The 21841-nt window shown below is 40.2% G+C and overlaps 2 protein-coding genes across 3 annotated transcripts in view; both read left to right on the top strand.

The window, feature by feature from the left end:
• The first annotated feature begins 173 nt into the window (after positions 1 to 173).
• On the top strand, positions 174 to 6530 carry tmem177 (transmembrane protein 177). Of its 2 annotated transcripts, XM_035955823.2 has the most exons (4): positions 174 to 268; positions 1802 to 2056; positions 2467 to 3247; positions 4710 to 6530. In XM_035955823.2, exons 2-3 carry the CDS (start codon positions 1856 to 1858, stop codon positions 3196 to 3198), a joined length of 933 nt encoding a protein of 310 aa, XP_035811716.2. In that variant the 5' UTR covers positions 174 to 268; positions 1802 to 1855; the 3' UTR covers positions 3199 to 3247; positions 4710 to 6530. The 2 variants fall into 2 exon arrangements, with proteins under 2 accessions (XP_035811716.2, XP_023142969.2); XM_023287201.3 differs by lacking the exon at positions 4710 to 6530 and having other exon boundaries at positions 2467 to 3290.
• A 329-nt stretch (positions 6531 to 6859) lies between these two features.
• The window catches only part of ptpn4a (protein tyrosine phosphatase non-receptor type 4a), a 76555-nt gene continuing 61573 nt past the window's right edge, over positions 6860 to 21841 (top strand). The window contains exon 1 of the mRNA XM_023287193.3: positions 6860 to 7405. The gene's annotated coding sequence lies outside the window, so the exon portion shown is untranslated. The remainder of the gene's footprint in view (positions 7406 to 21841) is intronic.

Below are 21841 nucleotides of genomic sequence, written 5' to 3'. Positions count from 1 at the left end.
TGTGTCCATTCAGCACAAAAATAACACCCACGTCACACAAGAAAGCTGCCTGAAAAACCTGTGTTAAAAGGAGCACACACACACGTGTGTGTATATATATATATATATATATATATATATTCAGTGATAAGCAACAACAGAAACACTGTAGTGTAATGAACTGCAGAAGAAGAGTTGTCGTAAAACGTTGTTACGACAGTTACATCACTTTACGAACATCATGTAACTTTGCTGCTGTCCACTGTCCTTGTAAAGATGTACAGCACATGTGAGTGTTTACTACTGTTTTCTGGTTAAACAGAAGCTTTAGCCACAATTTAGCCATAGCTTCAGCCACACTGTGTTTCATTTAGTGAGGCGAAGCGGTTTCAGCTGCGGGTATTTATTTAATGGTTCGGTTAGTAACAGTCGGGCTATTGTGCAATGTAGCTAAGTCAGATAATGTGTGGTAAAACATTATTCCCAAGTTCAGTCTGTCGATTTGCAGTGATATGAGTTATGCTATACAGTTGCTGAGTCGTTTATACGTGTTTCAGCTATCGTTAAGTACACAGACAATGATTAGCAAGTGCTGCTAGGTTAGCATACATCCTGTATCGATGTATCTTTTCTCCGTCATATGTTTCCCGTTACCTTAACCTGGACCAAACCGTATCCTAACGCTAAACACCGAGCTCCTGGAAGAGTCATAAGAAGAAAGTTTAACAACTGAATTCAGTAGCTAAATTCAAGGGTTCGTTTACTTTTCCTACCAGCACTGAGAATGTTAAATGGGCGTGCCTAGGAGAGATATGGACGTTTATATAAATAATTTTGACCCCTAAACGAAAAAGCAGAAGAGTCCGACTATTACGATAAGTTTCATAATATTCTTTCAAGACTAGGAAGCACAAGTCTGCAGGCCCACCCTGATGCTGTGCACAATCTTGTTTGAAATGATGGTCAATTATTCAGATTTATTTCCCAGTATGCACTTGATATATCTTTAACTGTATGTTTTGCGTATTTATGTGATCTCTCACTTATCTGCTGTCACTGACATTTTTCTTCAAGAACTGTTCGTCTCTCCATATGATCTTTTTACATGCTGGAACGTACATCATGAACAAAATAGTCGACACCATGGTTGAGCAGTTCCACCTTCAAATTGCAGTGTACTGATGACAGTCTCAAAAAGGGAAAGATTTTTAGGGTTTATTACATAACAAACAAAATGGATCCTGTCAGCGTGCGGGGTTTTGATTTCCTGTGTTACTACTCAGACCTCAAAGCATGTGTGGTAGAATTATTCCATTGTTACAACTTGCAATTGTGTGGCGTAGAATAGTTTTTAAAATGTTTGTGTAGAATCAGGTGAGCTGGTGAGCTTGAGCTGCTGTGAGTAGGAGAGGGTGAGTGAAGATAGAAGTGGCAATTTCATATTCCTGCAAATGTTAGGGAAAGCAAAGTGCATGAAGTTAGGTCTGAGCCATTATAAGGCGGGGGGGGGGGTATTTTAATGGGAAAAAATTGTGAATATGATAAACAGAGATGAGCTTTTACTAGTTTAACCAATGACCACAGAGGGTCTTTAACCTTGAGGACGTGTTAACAATGTATTGTGAAGATACAGCCTTTGACTGGTCATTGTAATGAACTGAGTGTACCAGAGACCTGAGGATGTTTCTCACTGAACTTCTTATTCACCCATTCACACATACATTCACATATCAATGGCGACAGGGTTTTCCAACGTGACAACTATCATGTTTCTCTGAAGGTTTGGTATACTCATGAGTGTATGTGTCTTTCTCCTTCACAGATGTCACCTACTGAAGCTAGCTGACACAAAATCAATCAAGAACAGAGACGCAACATGGCGTCTCGTTTCCTGAAGTACACGGTACTTCTTCAGAAGTACCGGACTCCGCTGCTCATTGCGAGCTGTGGTGGGGTCTTTGCAGCCAACATGTTCTACCATGTTTGCCCTGACATGTCCTTCCGTCAGCTCTATCAAGCCTGGTACAAAGGAGAGCCTGTCACACTGTCTGAAAAGCTGGAGGAGGTTTTTCAGCAGGTAGTGTATGTGTGTGTGCAGAGGTTTCCCCTTAAGGTCACATTAAATAGCAATTTTTGTAAAGTTAAAATGATCTCTACAATTGTCAGCATAGGGTATGGATGAGATAAAGTAACATTACACCTAGAAACACACTTAACTGGCAGCTACTCAACTGTTTTTAAGAACTGCATTATGGCAAAAACATCTATGTGGGAAATAGCTACTTGAATTAAATGCATGTGGCCATGCGCAACATTTTTACAGCAATTTTAAGTACGAAGAGTCAAAAGAAAGATCTAGATATTTCATTTGATAGATTACAGCCTACAAAAAGTTCATTGTCCAGTCACAAAACATAAAATTTAAACTTCATGGAGAATAAAGTGACATCAAATCCAAATTTGATTTATTGTTGTTTTCGTTTGTAGGTGTTGAAGGACTATAGCATCAGCTCCGCCAAGAATTTCTCTGCCTTTGCATCTTTTGGCTTCCATCCGGTCGGTGCAGGTGTTCCGTGGCTTCCTGCAGGGGCCCAAATTGGCATCCCAGCTAACTTTAACAGCACTACTGATGACCCAAGTGGAATAACCAACCGCACCATTTTCATCAATGGCAAAACAGTGGACTGGAGCAGTGAAACCGGTTCTGCTCTGAAGGAGTCCCTGGTGTTTTCCACCGACGCACAGAAGTTTGCCATCGCACGAGAGGTGGCCCGCTTGCAGTCTGGAGGACCTGTTATAAGTGCTGCTGTCGCCCCATTCTGTCTGGGTGGGGTCTGGGTCTACAGCGTGGTGTTGAAGCAGGTGTTTGGCCTTCACACTGGGCCTGTGCTGCTTCGTGGAGCTGCAAACGTTCTGGCGCTGGGTATTGGTGCTGTTTCCTACATCCTCACCTCAGATGCCGTCAGCCAGTGGATTGACAACAGCTCAGACCGACGTGCGGCTGGAGTGTCCCGCGATTATGCCAAAGGAGGGGTAGAGTTTTACGATAAAATTCTGTCTAGAAACAAGACACTGCGCTCACTGATGGGGCAGAAAGGAGAGGAGATGTATGCTCCCAGTGGGAACTTGTTTCCCGCTCACATCCTTCAACTGAAACATACACCATACACATCCAGGAGGGAAGGGATCCTCGCTCTGCTGAAAGAAGAGAGAGGGTGAAAGACAGCTTTTTCTGTAGATGTCACCTGGACAGCTGTAATGATCGACTGTAAGTTATGCGTATCTGTGAATAAATTGTTTTAAGAATGGCAGACTAGGTCCCTGAAATTTTTTTGTTGCAAAACCAGGCCCAACGAGTGAACACATTTTTCATAGACATATCCAACCCTCATGTACTAATTGTTGGTTTTGTGTTTCATGAATCCCAAACTGTAGAACAGTAAACTCAGATAGTTTATCTGCAGGATACAGTGAAATAATAAGGAAGGGTCATAATACTTAAAACCTGTTAAGTTCAATGTATATTCTGTTCACCCATTATATAAAATAACAGTACATTTCCTTGCATACATGTATTGGTTTCTGTTGTTAATATAGTTAGTGTAGTTTTGTTTTTATTTGCCCCTGTTTTGAGATTTTAAGTTAATAGAAGAGTGAATACAGTTTTACTCTCAGGGACTGACAACACCTCTATGGACAGGGACTTAAAATGTTAAGCACCAACATATTAAGGCTATAGAGTGTACATGTAGGTGTGTTTCTAAAACCAAAAGAGAAAAATATAACGCCACTGATTAGTATGCTCAATGAACACCTTAACATACCGACTGAAATGCAAGCTGGCTGTTATCTGCGATAAACTGCTGGGAGTATATGGCAAACTGAGCACTGGAATAGTGCAGGTGTTTGGTCGAAGGTGCCCTCTGCTGGGCAAATAGTGTGAACCTGAAATGGGAGCCATCTGAAAGACACATTAGCTTAAACTGATGGTAAGGAGTATAACCTTTAATTCACCTGAGTTACCTTCACACATGATTATACTATGTGAGAAGTTTGACTCAATATATGCCATTAACACAAACAATGAACAACTAATCAAGTGACAACTCCAAAGTGACAGTCAATGAGGATCCTGCAGGAGGAGGATGGAATTTGGTAAATAGAAAATAGTTTCTACACATTTAAGCACAATGAATGCAGCACTAAAAAGGATATTTAAAGGGCAACATTTCTTGTTAGAAACTATTTCCTGGGTGTTCTAGATTATCCAGGAATTTTAATGGGAACAGCAATCACTGGAACTACATTCTTACAAAGATGTTTTTAACATTTATCTTGAATAATGGCCAGACTGTTTCTAAAACAGGCACATAGTGTATAACAAAACTGTCATGGAACTTCATTATTTCTGATTTTACTTTAAAAAAAAAAAAAAAAAAAAAAAAACTAAATCAGTTCCTGGAGATAAAATGAAATTACTACAATTCAGTATCATCCAACACAAGTTTTGAGCTTTTTTTTGTGTGTTCGCATGCTCAGCTGAATTCTTTCTTGTAACTTTCTGCAGAGAAATGGCAACTCATTGTTATTCAGTGCTGTTAAAGAATCTACAAACACCAACATCCTCATTTACCATATCTGCAGCTGTGTCACCAGTCAGTGAAGGACAGGAAAACCCATTATGATAGAAAGGAAATACGCTGTAACTCTACTGTTTGTGTTTTTTGCAGAAGTATGGAAGTCTGGCAAAAGATGGAACCGTCCCTCACAGCAGGACAGACCACAGTGCACGCACTTTAATTAGACATCATGATGTGAAACTGACTAACACAGTATTTTCCAAGTAAATTTATACAACGCTTCCATCTTTCTTCTGTTAGTCATGGAATTGTGCTCACAAACAATGAACGGCAATGTTCTTGTATTCATCACAGATCAGAAAAAAGACCCTTTTAAGAGAGCGACACTCTAAGGACCCATTATTTGAATGACCCCAACTAAACTGTTAAGTGATAATAATCTTAATATGCATCTTATGGCGACTCAGAACTCATCATATAGCTCAGATTCCCCGAGGTCAGCTGTCTGCTTATTAACAAGGTTTAGATAGGGTGTTTTAATTATATTACCAATCTTGTACCCTGTGGACTGAACTAAATATAGAAGCATGTAATTAATAATGTTGCAGACAGACCTACGCAGACACTTTTTCTCTTTACATCAGAGTCCTTCGATAGACCAAACCATGGAAGTAGCTATTAAAACTGTGTGACTGGATGAGATCAAAACTAGAGGGCACTTTTTCTGATAAATTTCAGATTCAGACGCATGAAGCTGAGGGAAGTGGTGTAAAAGAGAAGGCAAGCTTGCAGTGTTGTTCTGCATCAACAACCACCCTTGCTGTGTTATTGCCCTGGAACAAGCAGCTGAATTTGTTCCAGATCCATGATTATGCAGCAGATTATGGACACTGACACTGTTGTTCCAAAAGTAATCCCCTATTAGGTCATACAACTTTGATTTTTTTTTTTTTTAAGTTGGAAAGAATGTAATGTAATCCTGTCAAACAGCTTTGAATTTTTAAGTCTACTTCATCATTTCCCTGACAACAAAGTGTCTTTTGGAATCATGCATATCAGCAACACTGGGGTTATTGTCTTGTTCTCACCACTCTGCTTCATCTGCTTACTTCATTGTAGGGGCCCGACTGAGTTATCTGCACACAGGCCCATTGTTTGTCGCTCTGTAGCATGTTTTTGGATGAACCACTTGAGGTCAGTACAGCCCACATTACCAGTTTCATAGTTTGGGACTATCTTTCTTTTACAATATTCATGAATGACGAGCTACAGATTCATTCGGCCTGAATGGGAGGTAGTGGGTGTTTTTTTCTTATGCTTTTAAGAAGAATATTCATAACTAGATTCATTTTAAAGTCACGCTGATTTTATTCTGAAATTCTGACTTCTGAAGAAACATCCATCCGTTCATCCATCCATCCATCCATCCATCCATTCATTATCTATGCACCGGTTAATCTTCATTCGGGTCGCGGGTAAGCTGGAGTCTATCCCAGCTGGCTTAGGGTGAAGGCAGGGGACACCCTGGACAGGTCGCCAGTCTGTCGCAGGGCTGCATATACAAACAATCACTCCTGAAGAAAGAGCTCTTTAAAAATAACAAATGAAAATATATCACAATTTGGAAATGCATTTGGAATATTATAAAATAAAATAAAATGTATTTTTGCATTAGGTCATGGTATCAGACACACATTCCCACTGCCCCTTCCTCTTCGATTTGATATAATTTTCCATTTTTAGGGCCTTTTAAAATGAGTATAAATTCATTTTCACAATTCATTTATTTTTATGAGTGTAATTTGCACCATAGGTAATGCATTTGCCACATTAGAGCATCCAAATACTTTTAAGGTCTGCAGAAGGAACCATATATTGCGCATGCAGCTCCCCAATTTTCTGTTATGCAGATTATTCTGTGATACAGGAAGCCCAATGTTTTTAGTATGAAATAAATATTTAAAGCTGTGATATCTTATTTTTCCAGTTTATGAAAAATTTAAGTGATTTTTACATTCTGCAATATGTTAGGGTTACATACTCCACCTGCTGTTAAATTATTCAGCACATTTTCATACATTTTACAGCACGTATTATGATAATGGTAACAAACCTTTGTCAGCTCTTGACAGATATTGAGTGAATGGCAGTATTTGGCTGACATACGAAAACTGTCAATGCAGCATGTGGGAATTAGATTTTACAGCAGCTCTACGTACCTGGGTGCGCTCAAAAACAAACAGCGCGCCTCCCGCCCCGTGGCCCCGCCCCTGTGCGCTCGCTTTGCGCCATTACGTCGGTGTACTGATCGCTGCTGTGCTGCAAAGCAGACAGGCAGGCAAAGCAGCTGCAGAGAGAGCAGGGAATGCTGACAACAACGGACAACCTCATGTTGGAGAAGTCAGAAACGCAACATTTGCCTGTATTGTGATTTGATGTACAATATTTTCCACGCCTAGCCGTTTTTGCTCTTCGCGTATTCTTTGTTTCGACGCATACGTGGGATTATATTTCTCGTTCTGTCGACCTGAAATGACTGCTAGTCGCCGCGTCTAGCCAATGGTTGCTGCGGGGGCTCCTGTCTTGTGGATTATCCGTCGTCGCCGAGGAGCCAGTCGCATGGTCGAGCCCGGAGGAGGCCCCGCTCTGCTGGATGGATGTGTGTGAAGCAGCGCCGAACTCCGAGTACTGATGAAGACGGTGATAGTGATGATGCTCGGGTTTCATCGGCAGTGGGTGAACTGATCTTGGATGTTCGGGCTATATCGCCCCTACACAAACCATTTCCTCATACAGCTAAAATTATATTCCTTAAAAACTGGACGCCCCTGGAGCAGTTTATGACGGTAAGAAAGACGCTCATTCACAGGCCACCAGTTTTTACTGCCAACTGACGTTAGCTAGCTAGCTAGCTTAGCGCTGTCACTTTTATCCAAGTTGCTCCCCTCACAGCTAAAACGGCGAATATTGCGAAATAACACCGGTATAACGCTCTCCCAAATGAGCCGCTTTGTATTTACACTTGCACCCAATTGAACGGCACCCCAAAAAACGAAATGAAAAAACTAAATATGTATTTTATTTCATAACCTTAATAGCCAGTGGTTGTGTAGCCTGCTTGTTAGCTAGCTGTTTCTTAGCCCATTCAATATCTCGCAGCTTACTTTGCGTAGCTGCGAAACAAGAGCTAATTCAATGTGCGCAGTAATAATGTGCATTTAAATGTTAACTGAATCAATACAACTTTGTTTCTGCTCAGTGAATTCGACATATTTATATAAATAAGTTAAAAAGGTCGTTATTGGCTCATTCATTGGGCAGTGTACAATAAGCCCTTTAATGACGGAGTCCAGTTAGCGTTCAGTGTGGCGACAGTTACGTTACGAAGGCAGCTTTAAAATGCTTTTATCACGTAATAGCAATTAATTAGCGATTATTGTGTGATTTGCGTTGTTTCGGCGCAAGCGTTGTTTGACTGAGCAAATGTGTTTATCTTAACATATAGCGTGAAGGCTCAGCAGGCACAGTGGGTACAGAGTTGGCTGTGTTTTTTTTTGTCATTCATTGCTAAATAATTGGTGAAGCAGCGCTTGTTACAGCTGCTCTCATGTTCATGTCACATTCTAGAAATGTCACCCGAGAGGGGGGCCTGCGTGGATAAGCCGCTTTGTGAGACCCTGCTTTTGGTCGCATCAATGATTGTTCGTTTTTTTTCTCCTTTTCTTGGCGAACTCAGTGATAGAGACGGTGTGCTGGCCGAAAAGCTGTTAATTATGAGCTGTTAAGTAATGGATGTGAGGGTTTGCTTTGATGAGGCGTCCTCCTTTTTTTCGATGACGTAATCCTCCACCATCCGTGCCACATCTTTTGGGTCGCAGTCGGTTCCTCTGCTGCCTGCTGCTCGCCAGTCTGTTGCCGCTGCTCAGATCATATGGACCCTGCTCTGTCCTGTTTGTCTAGCCTCTGTGCCTCACTCCCCAGGCTCTTTCTAGCCCTTTTCGCGATCAAAGCTGAAAAATGACTTGAGAGTCATGTCACAATTGGCCCTGAATGGGATCTCAGTTCGGAGCAGCAAAGCAAAGAATTATGAATGAATTCTCTTTGGTGGGTTTGATGTTCTCCAAAACAAAGTAGCCCCGTAAGTGTGGTTGGGGATCCCCAGGGATCTCTGAAGGGAACAACAGAAGCCCTCCACACCCCCAACCACATGACATACTCTGTATATCTTGTCATTTTACCTTTTGGGCACCATTAAATATTTTGACAGGCGCATTTCTACAGTAATTCTTTCTGAAGAAATCCATTTAAACAAAAATACCTAACAGATAGAGGATAGAGAAATGCGTTTGAGCTAATGTTTGTGGTTGGTCTTGACCCAGATGCATGTGGGAATCCCTGTCTGAGGCTGATGGTTTGCTGGAGCTGAACTACTTATCTTGGGAATTAGGCCTGTCATGCTGCACATTTTTATTTAGGACACCATTCCAGGCTGTTGATTGCTCCATATCATTTGTTAAGCTGCGGTTGCAAGGATTATTTCGCATTAGACCTGTCTGAAAAGTATGTGGCACAGACTTGTTGGCTTGTCTTGTCCTTAGTTTTGTAAATGGCATGTAACTTTACAGCTAAATAATGCTGGTATTGCTATCAAGTACAGGTAGCAAGATGTCAAAGTTATAATTATCATTGTGCAATTACACATACACATTTGTTATTGCTGTTGAAACCACTCTGAAAGCACCAGTAAAACTCTGCAGAATTGGATTTTGTGCTCAACAATTGTAAAGTTAAGGGGGTAAAATATCTAGATTTCTTCCAATGCACAAACCTTGATAAAGAAAGGAATCCTGTCTCTGATAGCTAGAACATACAGAGGGATTTCAGACTCTGCTTTGGCACTGTTGGTATTTTAATTTGACTAACTAAGGCTGAGCAAAGTTTGTTTTCATGAAATAAAAATGCACTCTTATCCTTTTTATTTTTATGCACATTATATATTCATAAATGGTGTGCTGAGGAGAATCCTGAGTTGAACTTGAAATGTCTTTCCTTTACTCTGCCCAAACCTAAAGCAGTCCTGGATTTTAGAAGTGGATGGACTCAGGTGGTGAAGAATAAATTGCCTGAGGCACTAGCCCTGGTTCGCTTGAGCAGTGCACCTGAACCTGCCATCAATGTGGTGTACAACAGAAATGTGGATATGAGACAGAGAGAGCACGAGTAGATGGTAAGAAGTAAGGAGAGGATATGGACAGAGGGAGGAAGAAAGAAGGGGCACAGGTGTGGCAAGGGCAATTTGGATAAACTGCACCTGCTAGCAGAGGGCAGGGGGTTCCCGAGGGAGAAACAAGGTTGGAGTTAGGTAGTAGCCTATCATCAGTTACCACGGCAACTTGCTCAAATTTAAGAGTAATTGATTTTTGCTTGTATTTGCATCCATACTTACTCATGTTCAGAATATTATGTTGGTTGATAACAGAAAGGAAATGACGAGTTGCTTCAGTCAGTGTCTGAAGGTAGGAGATGCAGCAGATTCTTGTCCACTTTGGCATCCTTGGACCTCCCACTGGTAATTTATAATCATCCCATTTTGGCACATAGATCTCCACAGGTTTCACGACTATCTGGAAGATACATAAAGTTGACAACCTCTTGGTTAAACATCATAAACCGGCCTACATAGCAGACGGGTCAAAGGTCAGCCATTGTTCTTTGAAAGGTGTAAATGTGTATACGTTGTGGGATGGGCTAGAAGCACAAAATGTGAGAGACTGTGTGAAAAACTGTGTGTTTAATGATTCTCTGTTACACAAGATGTAAATGTTTAGTGGGTCATGTGCAGAAACGGATAAAACTGACTAAAATTCATTTCATTATGTATGTGAGGTATTGCGGGTCTTATTGCTGTTTTTCTGTGTTGTTTCACTGCCATGTCAGTTCAGGAGGATGTCATCTTTAGCTGCAGTCTGTCTGACCCTCAGTCTTTCCAACATTTGTTCCATTCTTGTCTGCTTCTCATGTCTTTGCTTTGAGTTTTCTGCTTTTCCTTTTTCTCTCTATCTTTGTCTGGCAGCTTATTTCTTGTTAGTCTCTGCATTGGAAAGGCACACCCTCCCTCTCAGCATGGTGCTCGGTAGTGCTGACAGCTTAGTATTGGTGTTAACTGACAGTGTTGGTAAGAGGAGTGCAGGCTTGGTGCTGCAGGCAAGATACATTATCAGGCTTTAAAGATGCTAGCATTTGCATATCACACATTGGTAGGCTTGGAATCATTGCCAGAAATACTATCAAAAAAAGCCTAGGAACAAAGTTTTGCTTTTAGCTTTGCATAACTCTTTTTGAATCCATATATCCAGTTGTTCATTTATTCTCAGTTTTGTGGTACCAAGTGGACTACTTTAATGCCATACTCAAATTAATGACTGGAATTAAGACTCAAATATTCAAGCTGAATAGCACTTAGCTTTAAGAGTCCTCATAAGGTTCTCGTCTTTATTTGAGTAAAGCCAACTCTCTGTGACCTTTGCTGACTGTTGCTGACAGCCCTTTCAAAGAACAGCCTGTTCATGTTTAACCAAGAGGACCAGCTGCCTGTCCATTGCATTATAACCATTTTGAAAGCTCACAGCCCTGTTTGCTGTTAGGAAACTTGCAGGTTTAGCCACTGATGGACAGACATCGGCCATTTCGGTTTACAGTGGCAGTGCACCGAACCGGCTGTTGCCAAGTTGTTTGTGATATTGTGCCAGCTTATTTCTTAAATGTTGTGGATCTTGCAATTAGTTAGTACAAGACAGGTAATAGCTGCTTATGAGAGGCAAAATAGTTACCATCCCTTTACACCATCACCATCATTGTCCATCATGGTTCTTTTAGTCTGTCTGACTGGCAGTATTTAAGGGAAGCAGCCAAACAGCAATCCATTTACACAAATATCTAGCCAGATAGCTCTCAGAAAGGCAGCTAGTTAGTGGTCTGTTGCTGGGGCGGATATGGCACGACTCCTTGGCAAAAATCATCTCCCAAGCTCCAAACACAGCTGTGTTTATTCGGTGCAAGATACCACAGCAACAGAATGCCAGGATAAAGGTGCCTTGACAGATCGAGACTTCCAAAATGGAAAGAAAGTAGTGCCATAATAATAGTGACACATTAGTTTTGATTTGCTGCAAAGAATGACTATCAAATATGGAGGAATCAGTCTGGATTTTAGCATCTTGCCTCAATATCATTGTGACGCAAGGGAGACGACTCACATGTTTAGATTAGTTTTAAAGTTTCAAGCAGAGACAAAAAATAATTCATTTCTGCCTGTGAACTCTAGGACAAAAATAACAATGCCTTTTTGGATTGGGTCTAGATGAATTCAATTCCAGCAAATTCAAAAACCTTGTTTGATTTACAAATGAACAACATTTAATTGCAGTGATTCTTCATGTGTGCATGAGAAGGTTCTAGCAAGTCGTGAGCATGGGCAATATCTGAGAAAAATGACTCAGATTTCCATGAAACATGAGTTTGTAGTAGCTACAATTCCTTTACTGAGAAATCTTTCTGAATGCTTTTTGTCCATTTTTGGTTTTTATTTTAGATAAAATGTTGTCAGGCCAGGGTCACCTCTTCCACCCCCTCCTTTCTTTATCTTTTCTTCTCTCACTCTCTGTGTGTCCAGCGTTGGTGTATCTGGATCATGCATAACTAATCAGATGAAACTGCACATTATGGTAATGGTGTTCTCAGTTAGTGGGCAGTCATAATGGTTTGATTAGTTGAAAAAGCATGTTATCCAGTCATAAGGGATCTAGATAGAGGCCTCCTACTTCTTCACACACACACACACACACACACACACACACACACACACACACACACACACACACACACACACACACACACACACGCCCTGTAGAGCTGCAACAATTACTCCATTAGCTTGTTGAGAGAAAATTAATTGGAAAATATTCTGATAAATGATTAATCATTTAAAACAATGTATATATCCAATGGATGTTTTGTTCTCAGATCTGTGAATTTGCAGATTTTTCTTGTCTTGACTGAGTAAAGATCTTTGGGTTTTGGGACATTTGTTTGTAAAATAATCAGAAGATTAATTGATGATCACAGTCATCAGTTGTTGCAATAAGCCTTCAAGTCCACTCATATCAATAATGCCAGTATCTCAGCCTCTATCAAAAACAGGTCATTGTCGTTAATGGGAAACACTGACTTGGTTACTGTCTTTTTAAACTGTGGCACAGTGTTGGGCTTTGCACATTTGATTAGCTTGACGGATTCTTGGAAATCTCTTTTGCTGTAAAAGGTTGAGGACAGGCATTGTTTTTTTATTGTAGGGATGTCTGTAGTGTTAGCTATAATATTGCTCTTCCACAGAGATACGCACTGATTTATTTGACGCCTAAATAGTTACTCAGGCCACACCATCATACTGACTTGGCATACCAAAATAATTGCCACAAAACAACACTTTTTTCTCCTTACAAAGTACATGTAACCAAAAAAAAAAATTGTTACAGTGTAATCTTTTTGTGATCACCTCTTGCTTGTCATTGGTCTTTCCCTGCCAGCTCGTTGGTGTGACAGAACTCAGTGATGTGGGTGGAGGGAATGCTGGTAGAAGCGTCACTGTTGACCACACAAACACTTTCCCATGAACCTTTTATCTTCCAAAACAGAGGCAACTGCTGACTGTTTATCTTCAGCACCATTTCCTCTGTGTCTTTATGATCCTCCTCCCATTTTAGGGTCTTTGTTTCAACTATTTCTGTGTCTGCATCTCAAAAAACATATCTCATATCTTTTATCTGTATCTACAATGTCATTAATGTAATTTATTGACATCCTTTTTACTGTTTAACACCTCAAAAAAGAAAACGTTTACTGCCGGAGTGAACAGAGCTGGGTAGCTTGATGATTGTGATGGCAAGGCCAAAAAAAAGTCACTGTTTACTTAGACATCAGGAAAGTTAGTTTCATTTTGTACATAATATGTTTAGACCTATCCAAAGTCTTAATATTATATAAATCTAAGCCAAAGTCTATATGTATGAAACCAGAACAAGGTTTCCTGTGGCAGTCATGTTGTATCATCACAGGTCAACCAGAATGTTAAAAAGAACTGTTCTTTTTATTTCCCATTGGGAGCAGTAAGATAAAGCTTCTTATTAAATGTCTCTCTCAGAAAAGCTAAAAGAAGAGGTCATATGAAGATGTGGCAAAGAAAAGGGCATATAAGATGGCATCAACATGAAACAAGTTAACAAAATGTAACCCCTTTTTGTTGTATGGAATGGACAAGCTCTGTATTTAATTTAATGTGGGGAATGAATGCATTGGAAACATATGATAAACAGTTTCAGGAGACCCTCTACAAAATGACTCAAATTGTTCTGATTCATAAAGAGAAATTGACCTTTTACTCCACTAGCCTACATCCCTGTAGGCCTTGGCAACATAAAGAGTGGCTCTAGATATCTGTTGTAATTCATCATCCTTTATCGGCCCTATTATGAGTCACTTGTGTGTTCTAACCCAGTTTCTGAAAAATGCAGGACAAGATTATGCCAAAGGAGCCAGGGGATAAAGCTAGCTAGATTATAGTTTAGTGGCTGTGAGATAGACCAAGCTAGCGTGCCAATGGTTGGATTAAGAGAGCGCAACATAAAGACATTAAAGGATTAACACAGGCATTGATGATCAGTAGGCATGAGATGGGTAGACGTAACGATGGTCATGGGATAAATAGGGGAATGGAAAGAAAATTACAGGATAGCTGCACAGGTGGGAAAACGAAGGGGAAAAGGGACCTGGCATTGATGGGCAGATGTAATATGTAAAGCTATGCTATATGTTTGACCTCATTGGTTACATTCATGAATAGCAGTATTTTTCCTAAAGGAGCATGTATGCTACTCCTAAAAAACTTGCAAAACAATGTTTTGACAAGAAACTAAACCTTAGATATCCGAAGTGATCTCTGGCATTTGTTTCTGCTCAGTCACTGAACATCATTCATTCATTTAACTGTGGCTGATATTGATTTGCTTACATGTACATAAACTTTATCATCTGTGATTTGCACCTTTTTTGGATTACATTGAACACATTGACATGACATAGCTCAGGTCAGGTTGTGTGGACTGTAGTTTAGACTGTTGTGTAAGTGTTTTGAGGTATAAACAAACTTTAGTACAGCAATTGCAAATATGGGGTACAGCTGCATCTGACAACTTTTTGCCCTTTTCAGCAAATAGAAACCCTGATCTCTGTGCTATCATAAAGGCAGAATAAACATCTGGTTGTATTAATAAGTAAGCAGGTTTTGTTACTTGCTGATCTAGTAGAAGTAATGCCAACTGCAAGGCAGTTTTGTACCATCTCAAGTCCTAGACCTCTCTCTCTTTAGTGAATGTCTGCCCAAGATTCATCTTGAATTCTTTCACTCTCCCCATTCACCTTCTTTGCCTTTCTCTGACAATAGGGCTGTTTTTCTTCTGCCAGGTAGAGTTTTCACAACTACTCCGTTTGCTCCTTTTACCAGAAATCAAGCTGCAATTGTTGCAGGTGACTTCAGAACCAGTGACGGTATGAATAGCATATTTAAAACGATACTTTGAGGGACCAATGTGTCCTAAATCTCTGGTGTTTTGGAACCATCTTAACCATCTAAAATGGCTGCTGCCCAAACATCTGACTTTTTTTTACGATCATCTTTTTAGTTTAGACAAACAGTCTAGGGGTTTAATTTTTAAAACACATACAAGAAATGTAATTAGACCTTGGTTAGCTCTGACAAAATATGATTTTGCTGCACTAAAATGAATTTCTGTTTTGATTTTAAAGCAGTAATTTATTTTTGCTCAAAGGTGTGCACTCAAACTGATACTTCAAAGGCAAAATGAGGATACGATAATATATTCAGTCTTGTCTGACCACCACTGCCACAGGAATCATTCTTTTTAATTATTGTAGAGTTACCACCAGAAGATATGATCCCAACATTTCTTATCTGAAAGAGAGGATTCCTCTCCACTGCAGCCCTGCCCCCATCTTTATGCTCCTCAGGTATGTGAGTACAGCTGGCTCCTGACTTTTTACTCAGTAGTTATGCTCCAGTTCGTGTTTTGGCTTGTCCTTTCCTTTGCTATCATCCTACCTTTTCTCCCCCGAAATGCATATGCACAACAAGACATACCCTACTTTACACATACATGCACTATTTCTTAAAGGTATATTGCGATGTCCTCAGTTCTAGACCTATTGCCACGTGCTCATTTTAACCTGCTGCTTGTGCAAATGAGCCCAGCGTGTGTGTGTATATATGTGTCGACTTCAGATCCTCAGGTCTGCCTTTTGAAACAGCTGCTTAAAGAGCCTTGAATACCTCAGGAGGTCAAAGGACACAGTTGCTTAAGAACAGTGGTTCAGATCCAAAAATGGATGGCACTTCTTTTCTGCTGTGTCCCTGTTGTGAGAATTGCATTGAAGATTTCATTGTTTTTGACATAAGACTGAAACTTTGGAATTGGTTCCATCATGGCATAAAAAACAAGAAATAGAACGTCTTATATTGGTTACCATGTCTTTAATCTTTAGTTTCCTGCTGTAGTTTTCAGACATGCAGTGTGTTTTTGTGTGGCACTTGACAGGGTTATTTCTGGAACATCAACAGTTTACATGGTAAAACCTAGTTTTATCCGCTGCTTGTTTTGCTTGGAGATGTGTGGAGGAAGCGCAAAGCGATTCTGTATCCAACTCAAACAAGGACATAAAGAGCAGACTGAAAACATAGGACATTAGTACTGCTGTTTTTATTTCATACTGCTTCCGATTTCTTTACTGTCAGCCCTGTTTTCCTTCCAACCCTTCTCTCCTTTCATTTTATCCTTATTGGTCTTGAATCATATTCCACACGACCAGCTTGACCAAGACAAAGCTGTTTGTAAATTCTGTCTCTCCATAATTTCCCCTGTTTTAGCCAGCAGACGAGTGCCAAATGTAGATGTGGGCTGTGAAAATGTTGTCACTGCATGCAAGATGATGCAGTGAGGCGAGCAAGAAGGAAAGGGCCAACAACATGCGTAAGCTGTTGTTCTCCTTGGTTGATATCTGGGCTGCCCCAACCATTCACAACTTGAATTCACAGCCTGAGCGTAGGAATCAGCCTTTCCGCAAGCTAAATTTTTCACAGTAAATGAAGGCCTAATTCTAGGATCATTTTGTGATGATAGATATATTGCAACTAAAACGGTTGACATCTTCCAAAGGTTTTCAGATTCATTTTTATGCCTCCAAGCTGGTGACAGCTGAGGCCAGAGGCATTATGTTTTAAGGCTGTCCATCCATCTGTCCGATTCTAGTGAATGCAATATCTCTTGAAAGCCTGGAGGGAATTTCTTTCACATATGCATTCACTTGGCCTTGAGGAAGGGCTGATTAGAATTTTGTTGTTAAAGGTCAAGATCATTGTCACCTCTCAAAACACATTTTTGTCCATAACTCCAGATGTCATATGCTAATTGTGACAAAATTTCAAACAGATATCTAATAGAATAAAATTATCAGGGGCAGAGGCAAACAACTTTGAATTACCAGGCGCAAGGGAGATCTAGAGTGCATGTGTGGGCTAGGTGATCTATATAATTGTATTAATAAGCATAATAAGGTTCTTCTAACATTATTTTTTGGAATATTGCCAGAACCACTACAGAAAATGATCTATATTTGAATGTCTAAAAGGCATTGCTTGAACAGACAGATGGAGCAGGTAATGTTATAGATTTCTTTTCCAGATTCCAGGTTTAAGGGCTTATCATAAAAATATATATATAATTTCAGAAAATCAACAGGCTCAATGGAGAATTAAAATTTAAGAACAGTGACTCAATATATGATCAAAACATATAAATGTCCAAGATTTAAGTGCTTAATTTCAACTATAGGATTTAAAAGTGACCACTGTAACAGTGCAGTGTTAAAACTAGCACTGCTGCCAGGTAATAGTCACTAAACCTCAGCAACGTTAGAGGTCTTTGCTTTATAGCTGGATAACACAACTACGGCAAGGAGGTGAGTTGAGTTAGGCAGCTTCTGATCTTACTGTATGTTGGCTTGGAGGTATAGACAGTCAACTATTTGTAGTAACTGCTAGAGCTCTGTCCGTGTTGGAGGCTGTGAAACAAGGCTACGGGGCAGTTATCACTAAAAAGTTTTTTTAGGAATTGCTGAGTCATGGAGTGATGCATAGAGGCCTTTACTGGACAGAAGTCAATATTATACATGCAACTGTGCAGCTTCAATTTGAGGAAAGAAACTCTTGTTTGTGTGGAGGTTGAACGAACTTATTGTAAGCTGCATCTGTCATACAAATGTACTGATTGTACTGTACGGCTGTTTACTGTAAATTTACCATATAACAATGTTGTTCGTCATTGTTACGACACTATAACTGGCAGTGGTATCTGTAGTAAAAACATTTTTGTTATTTTGTCAAATAGTTTATTTTACCCTCTCAAGTATAAGCTTTAACTCAATTTACTTGTTTTTGAAATTTGAACAGAAGTAAGTAGCAGCACATTCAGGATCCCTGGAAACTCATGCTAATAGAAAGATGCTGAATCTCAGGCCAATATGTTGCACATTCTAACAGTTTGTCCGTCTTTCAATATATTGCTCTGTTTTACTGTGTGTCAACTGGTTAGTTATGTACTGTGCATCAAATTGGTTTTTCTGTGGGCGTTCTGTGTCTGGATTTGTCTATCGTTTGCAGTGATTCTCAGAGGGAAAAACAGATTGCAGGCTGTGCAATTTTGTCAGGTCCTGTGTGTGTGTATGAGCTTATATACAGTATCTGTGTGTGCAGAAAGAAAGCAAGCAAAATGGACAGCCATACCCTGAGAGAAATCAGTGTGTGTTTGTGTGTGTCAGAGATGAGAACGAGAGGACAGGGAGAACATGAGAACAAGACTGTATATGTGTGCGTGTACATGTGTGTGCATGTATGTGTGTGAGTGAGAGAAACAGGCAGCCTCACCGCTATTTTCTGGGGCAGGCCATCAGGCTGCGAGGCAGCAGGGAGGGATAATAACAGAAGCTGTTACATTCTTGTGGTTTCTCTGATTTCAGCATGAGGCAGGGGGCTGGCTCTGGCTGACTCACGGCTGCTCTGCCTGCTTTCTTTCTCGATCAGCCTTTGTGCCAGCATGGAAGCTGCTAGCAAGAGGACAATACATGACATTTCTTGGACACTTTAATCTAAGACACATTAATTACAGGGACCATAAATCTGTGCATATTTTAGCACCTCTTGCCCAAGCTGAATCCTACTAACTGATTAACGCTAGCTAAACTACCGCTGTGAGCAGTTGCTGTAATTTCACTTAGTTCAGTTTCGTTCTTAAGGCCAATTTCAGTTGCTGCACCTGAGGACTGAACCTTATTTACACTGATCAACATAGGCCTGAACAAAGTGATGACAGTATGTATAGATCAATAGACATTTCATTAATAGATATAACAAAATGTTCAATAGTATGTTTGCAAATTTCACTTAAAACAAACAAACACTAGCATAAACAAACACTAGCTGTGCTCCCTCCTTGGCTAACGAACAGCCTATCATGTCCCTAATAATAAAGCATGCTATGAGTAAGAAGCAAACAAAAGGTCATTTAAGAAATTGTTGTTTGGTCGATACAACCACAGAAGCAGAGTGAGAAAATCAGTGCAGGCAGAGAGGCAGTTGTGCATTAAAAAGACAACAAATCAGCTAGTTGATATGGTAGTTTTTGTTTTGTATTAAAGTCCGACCAAGACCAGAACACTGCTGGGTGGAAAACTGTGCAGAAAAAATGTTCAGACCAAGGGTGTGAATGCAACAAACTTATTGTATCACCTTAACCACCTCCAACCTTGGAAGCAGGCAACATGCAGCCAGTCATAACCCACATCTCTAGAAACAGCTCAGGGTCCACAACGGAGAGGTGCTCACCAACAATACTGTATGACAAAACATTCAAACAGTACAAGGACATGACCCACACAGTAGCATACTGCACTGTTAAAGATATGCTCAGTGTGGTTAGAAATGGCTTCAGAAAGCTTCTTGGTGTGGCTGGACCATGCTATGTTGTCCCAGGTCATAAGCACTTCCTACAGATGGCACTTTGCTAACTTTATCTAGAGTGGAGGAAGTTCCGAGAAAACAAGCTACAATTTAGATGTTTTATACTGGTCATTAATAAAATGAGGTCATTATGATATTATCATGATTATTGGCATTGAATGAAATAAAACATTTTATCGTGATGTAATTTTCACCTATATAACCCACCCCTAACCTGTCTATCTTCATAAATAGGCTAAAATATTTAGTGCATATAAACATTTGATCTTTTACAGCTTTAAAAAAGTTTATCGTGACAGACTTTTCAGCTGTCTCACCCAGGCCTCCATCAGCTCTAGCAGCAGGTACTTTAAGCCCTGGAAGTTGTGAGGTGGGGCCTCAGTGGATCTGACTTGTTTTTTCAGTACCTCAAACAGCGACTTGATCAGAGACGTGGGGAATTTAGAGGCCAGGTCAACACCTTGAATGCTTTCTCATGTCCTGAACATTTTTGCAGTGAGGTAGGACACATTATCCTGTAAATGAGGATATGGCCATCAGGAAATACTGGTGTCAGGAACAGATGCATGTTGTATGCAACAATGTTTTGGTAGGTAGTATGTGTCAAACTAACATCCACATGAGTGCCAGGACCCAAGGTTTCCCAGCAGAACATTGCCCAGTGAATCACACTTCTGCTTAAACACTCGCTGCCCACCAGACGGAAAAGAAAGGAGTCAGCATGGGTTGTTTGACCAGTCTGCAGCTACACAGCCCTATACACAGTGAGCTCCAATGTAATATGTGTTCTGACACCTTTGTTTTACAGCAAGCATTAAGGTTTGTTAGCGGTTTGTGCTACAGTAGGTCTTCTGTGTGATCGGACGACATGCATCAACCCATGATCCTGTCAACCTTTACTAGTTGTCCTTTCTTGGACCACTTTTGGAAGATACTAACTAATCATACCTGCCATTTTGGAGATGCTCTGACCCAGTCATCTAGCCATTACAGTTTGGCTTTTGTCAGACTTGCTAAGATCCTTATGCTTGGCCATTTTTCATGCTGAAAGAACTGACTTGCTGTTCATTTGCTAATATATCCCACCCCTTGATAGGTACCATTGTAATGGGATAATCAATGTTATTCACTTTACCTGTCAATGGTTCTAATGTTGTGGCTCATTGGTGTATATTTTGGTCTATCACCACTGATGTTTAAATGCAGTTCCAGTGTATTACTTTGTAGAAGAGAGGAAACAAGTTTAGATCATAACAATAATCTATATTAATCTGAGCAAAGAGCATAAACAGGTAAAATTGTTTCAGTGACTTTTTGAGATTTGAGTCCAGGTACCTAAGGCCTTAAGAATTTGTGTGCTTTGAGTCTTTAGAAGAGCTAGAGAGGAATAAAACAAGGAATTAATTATAGACATGCTGTACATGAATGTCACACTACAGCCAAACTTAGCCATAATCAATTTTTTAAAGCATCTCTCTTCTATACAACACCATCATTCCTCTGAAACTGAATCTGTTTCATGAGTTCATTACTTAGGTCTGGGGTTGCACTATCTTCTTTTTAAAAACAGATTAATGCAGAACAGGCTAAATCAAGTACTGTTTAACCCATGTTTGTAAAACCTGGCTGAGGTTGTAGTATATCAGGCCTGGGCTGCAGATGAAATGCCATCTTCATCAATATGAGACATGTTGCACAACACTGATCACAGTCCAGCAGGCTGAAGCTCTCGAAACTGCTTTATTCTCACACAGTATTCCATATCAAAGCTGTGTGAGTGCTATCTGAAGACTGTCCCTACTGTGTCAGGACATTGATGCTCACTGGGGTGAGTGATGCTAGCAGAAATAAAACTGCTACTTGCAGATTTGTATCAACTTCTTCAGTTTAGCACATAAGCATGCACCGCCGTATTTTGTACAAAGCAAACTGTGGCCTTGGAGGCCGTTAATCCAGGCACAAATTTCTGCCTTTAAACTTCAAGACATGCAAAAAAAAAAAAAAAAAGCAAACAAAAAAATGACAAATTGCTGTCTCAGTACTTTTAACCAGCAAACCTTATTTGCTACAACGTGACAACATTGTACAGGCTCTGAGGTGACTGTCAGGTGAACCCACGCTTTCCTGTTTTGGCCCTATT

This window comes from Amphiprion ocellaris, chromosome 11, assembly GCF_022539595.1.
Source record: "Amphiprion ocellaris isolate individual 3 ecotype Okinawa chromosome 11, ASM2253959v1, whole genome shotgun sequence".
NCBI classification, from domain to species: Eukaryota; Metazoa; Chordata; class Actinopteri; family Pomacentridae; genus Amphiprion; species Amphiprion ocellaris.
The sequence above is the reverse complement of the archived record's forward strand: the minus strand, read 5'-3'. Positions and strand labels throughout refer to the sequence as shown.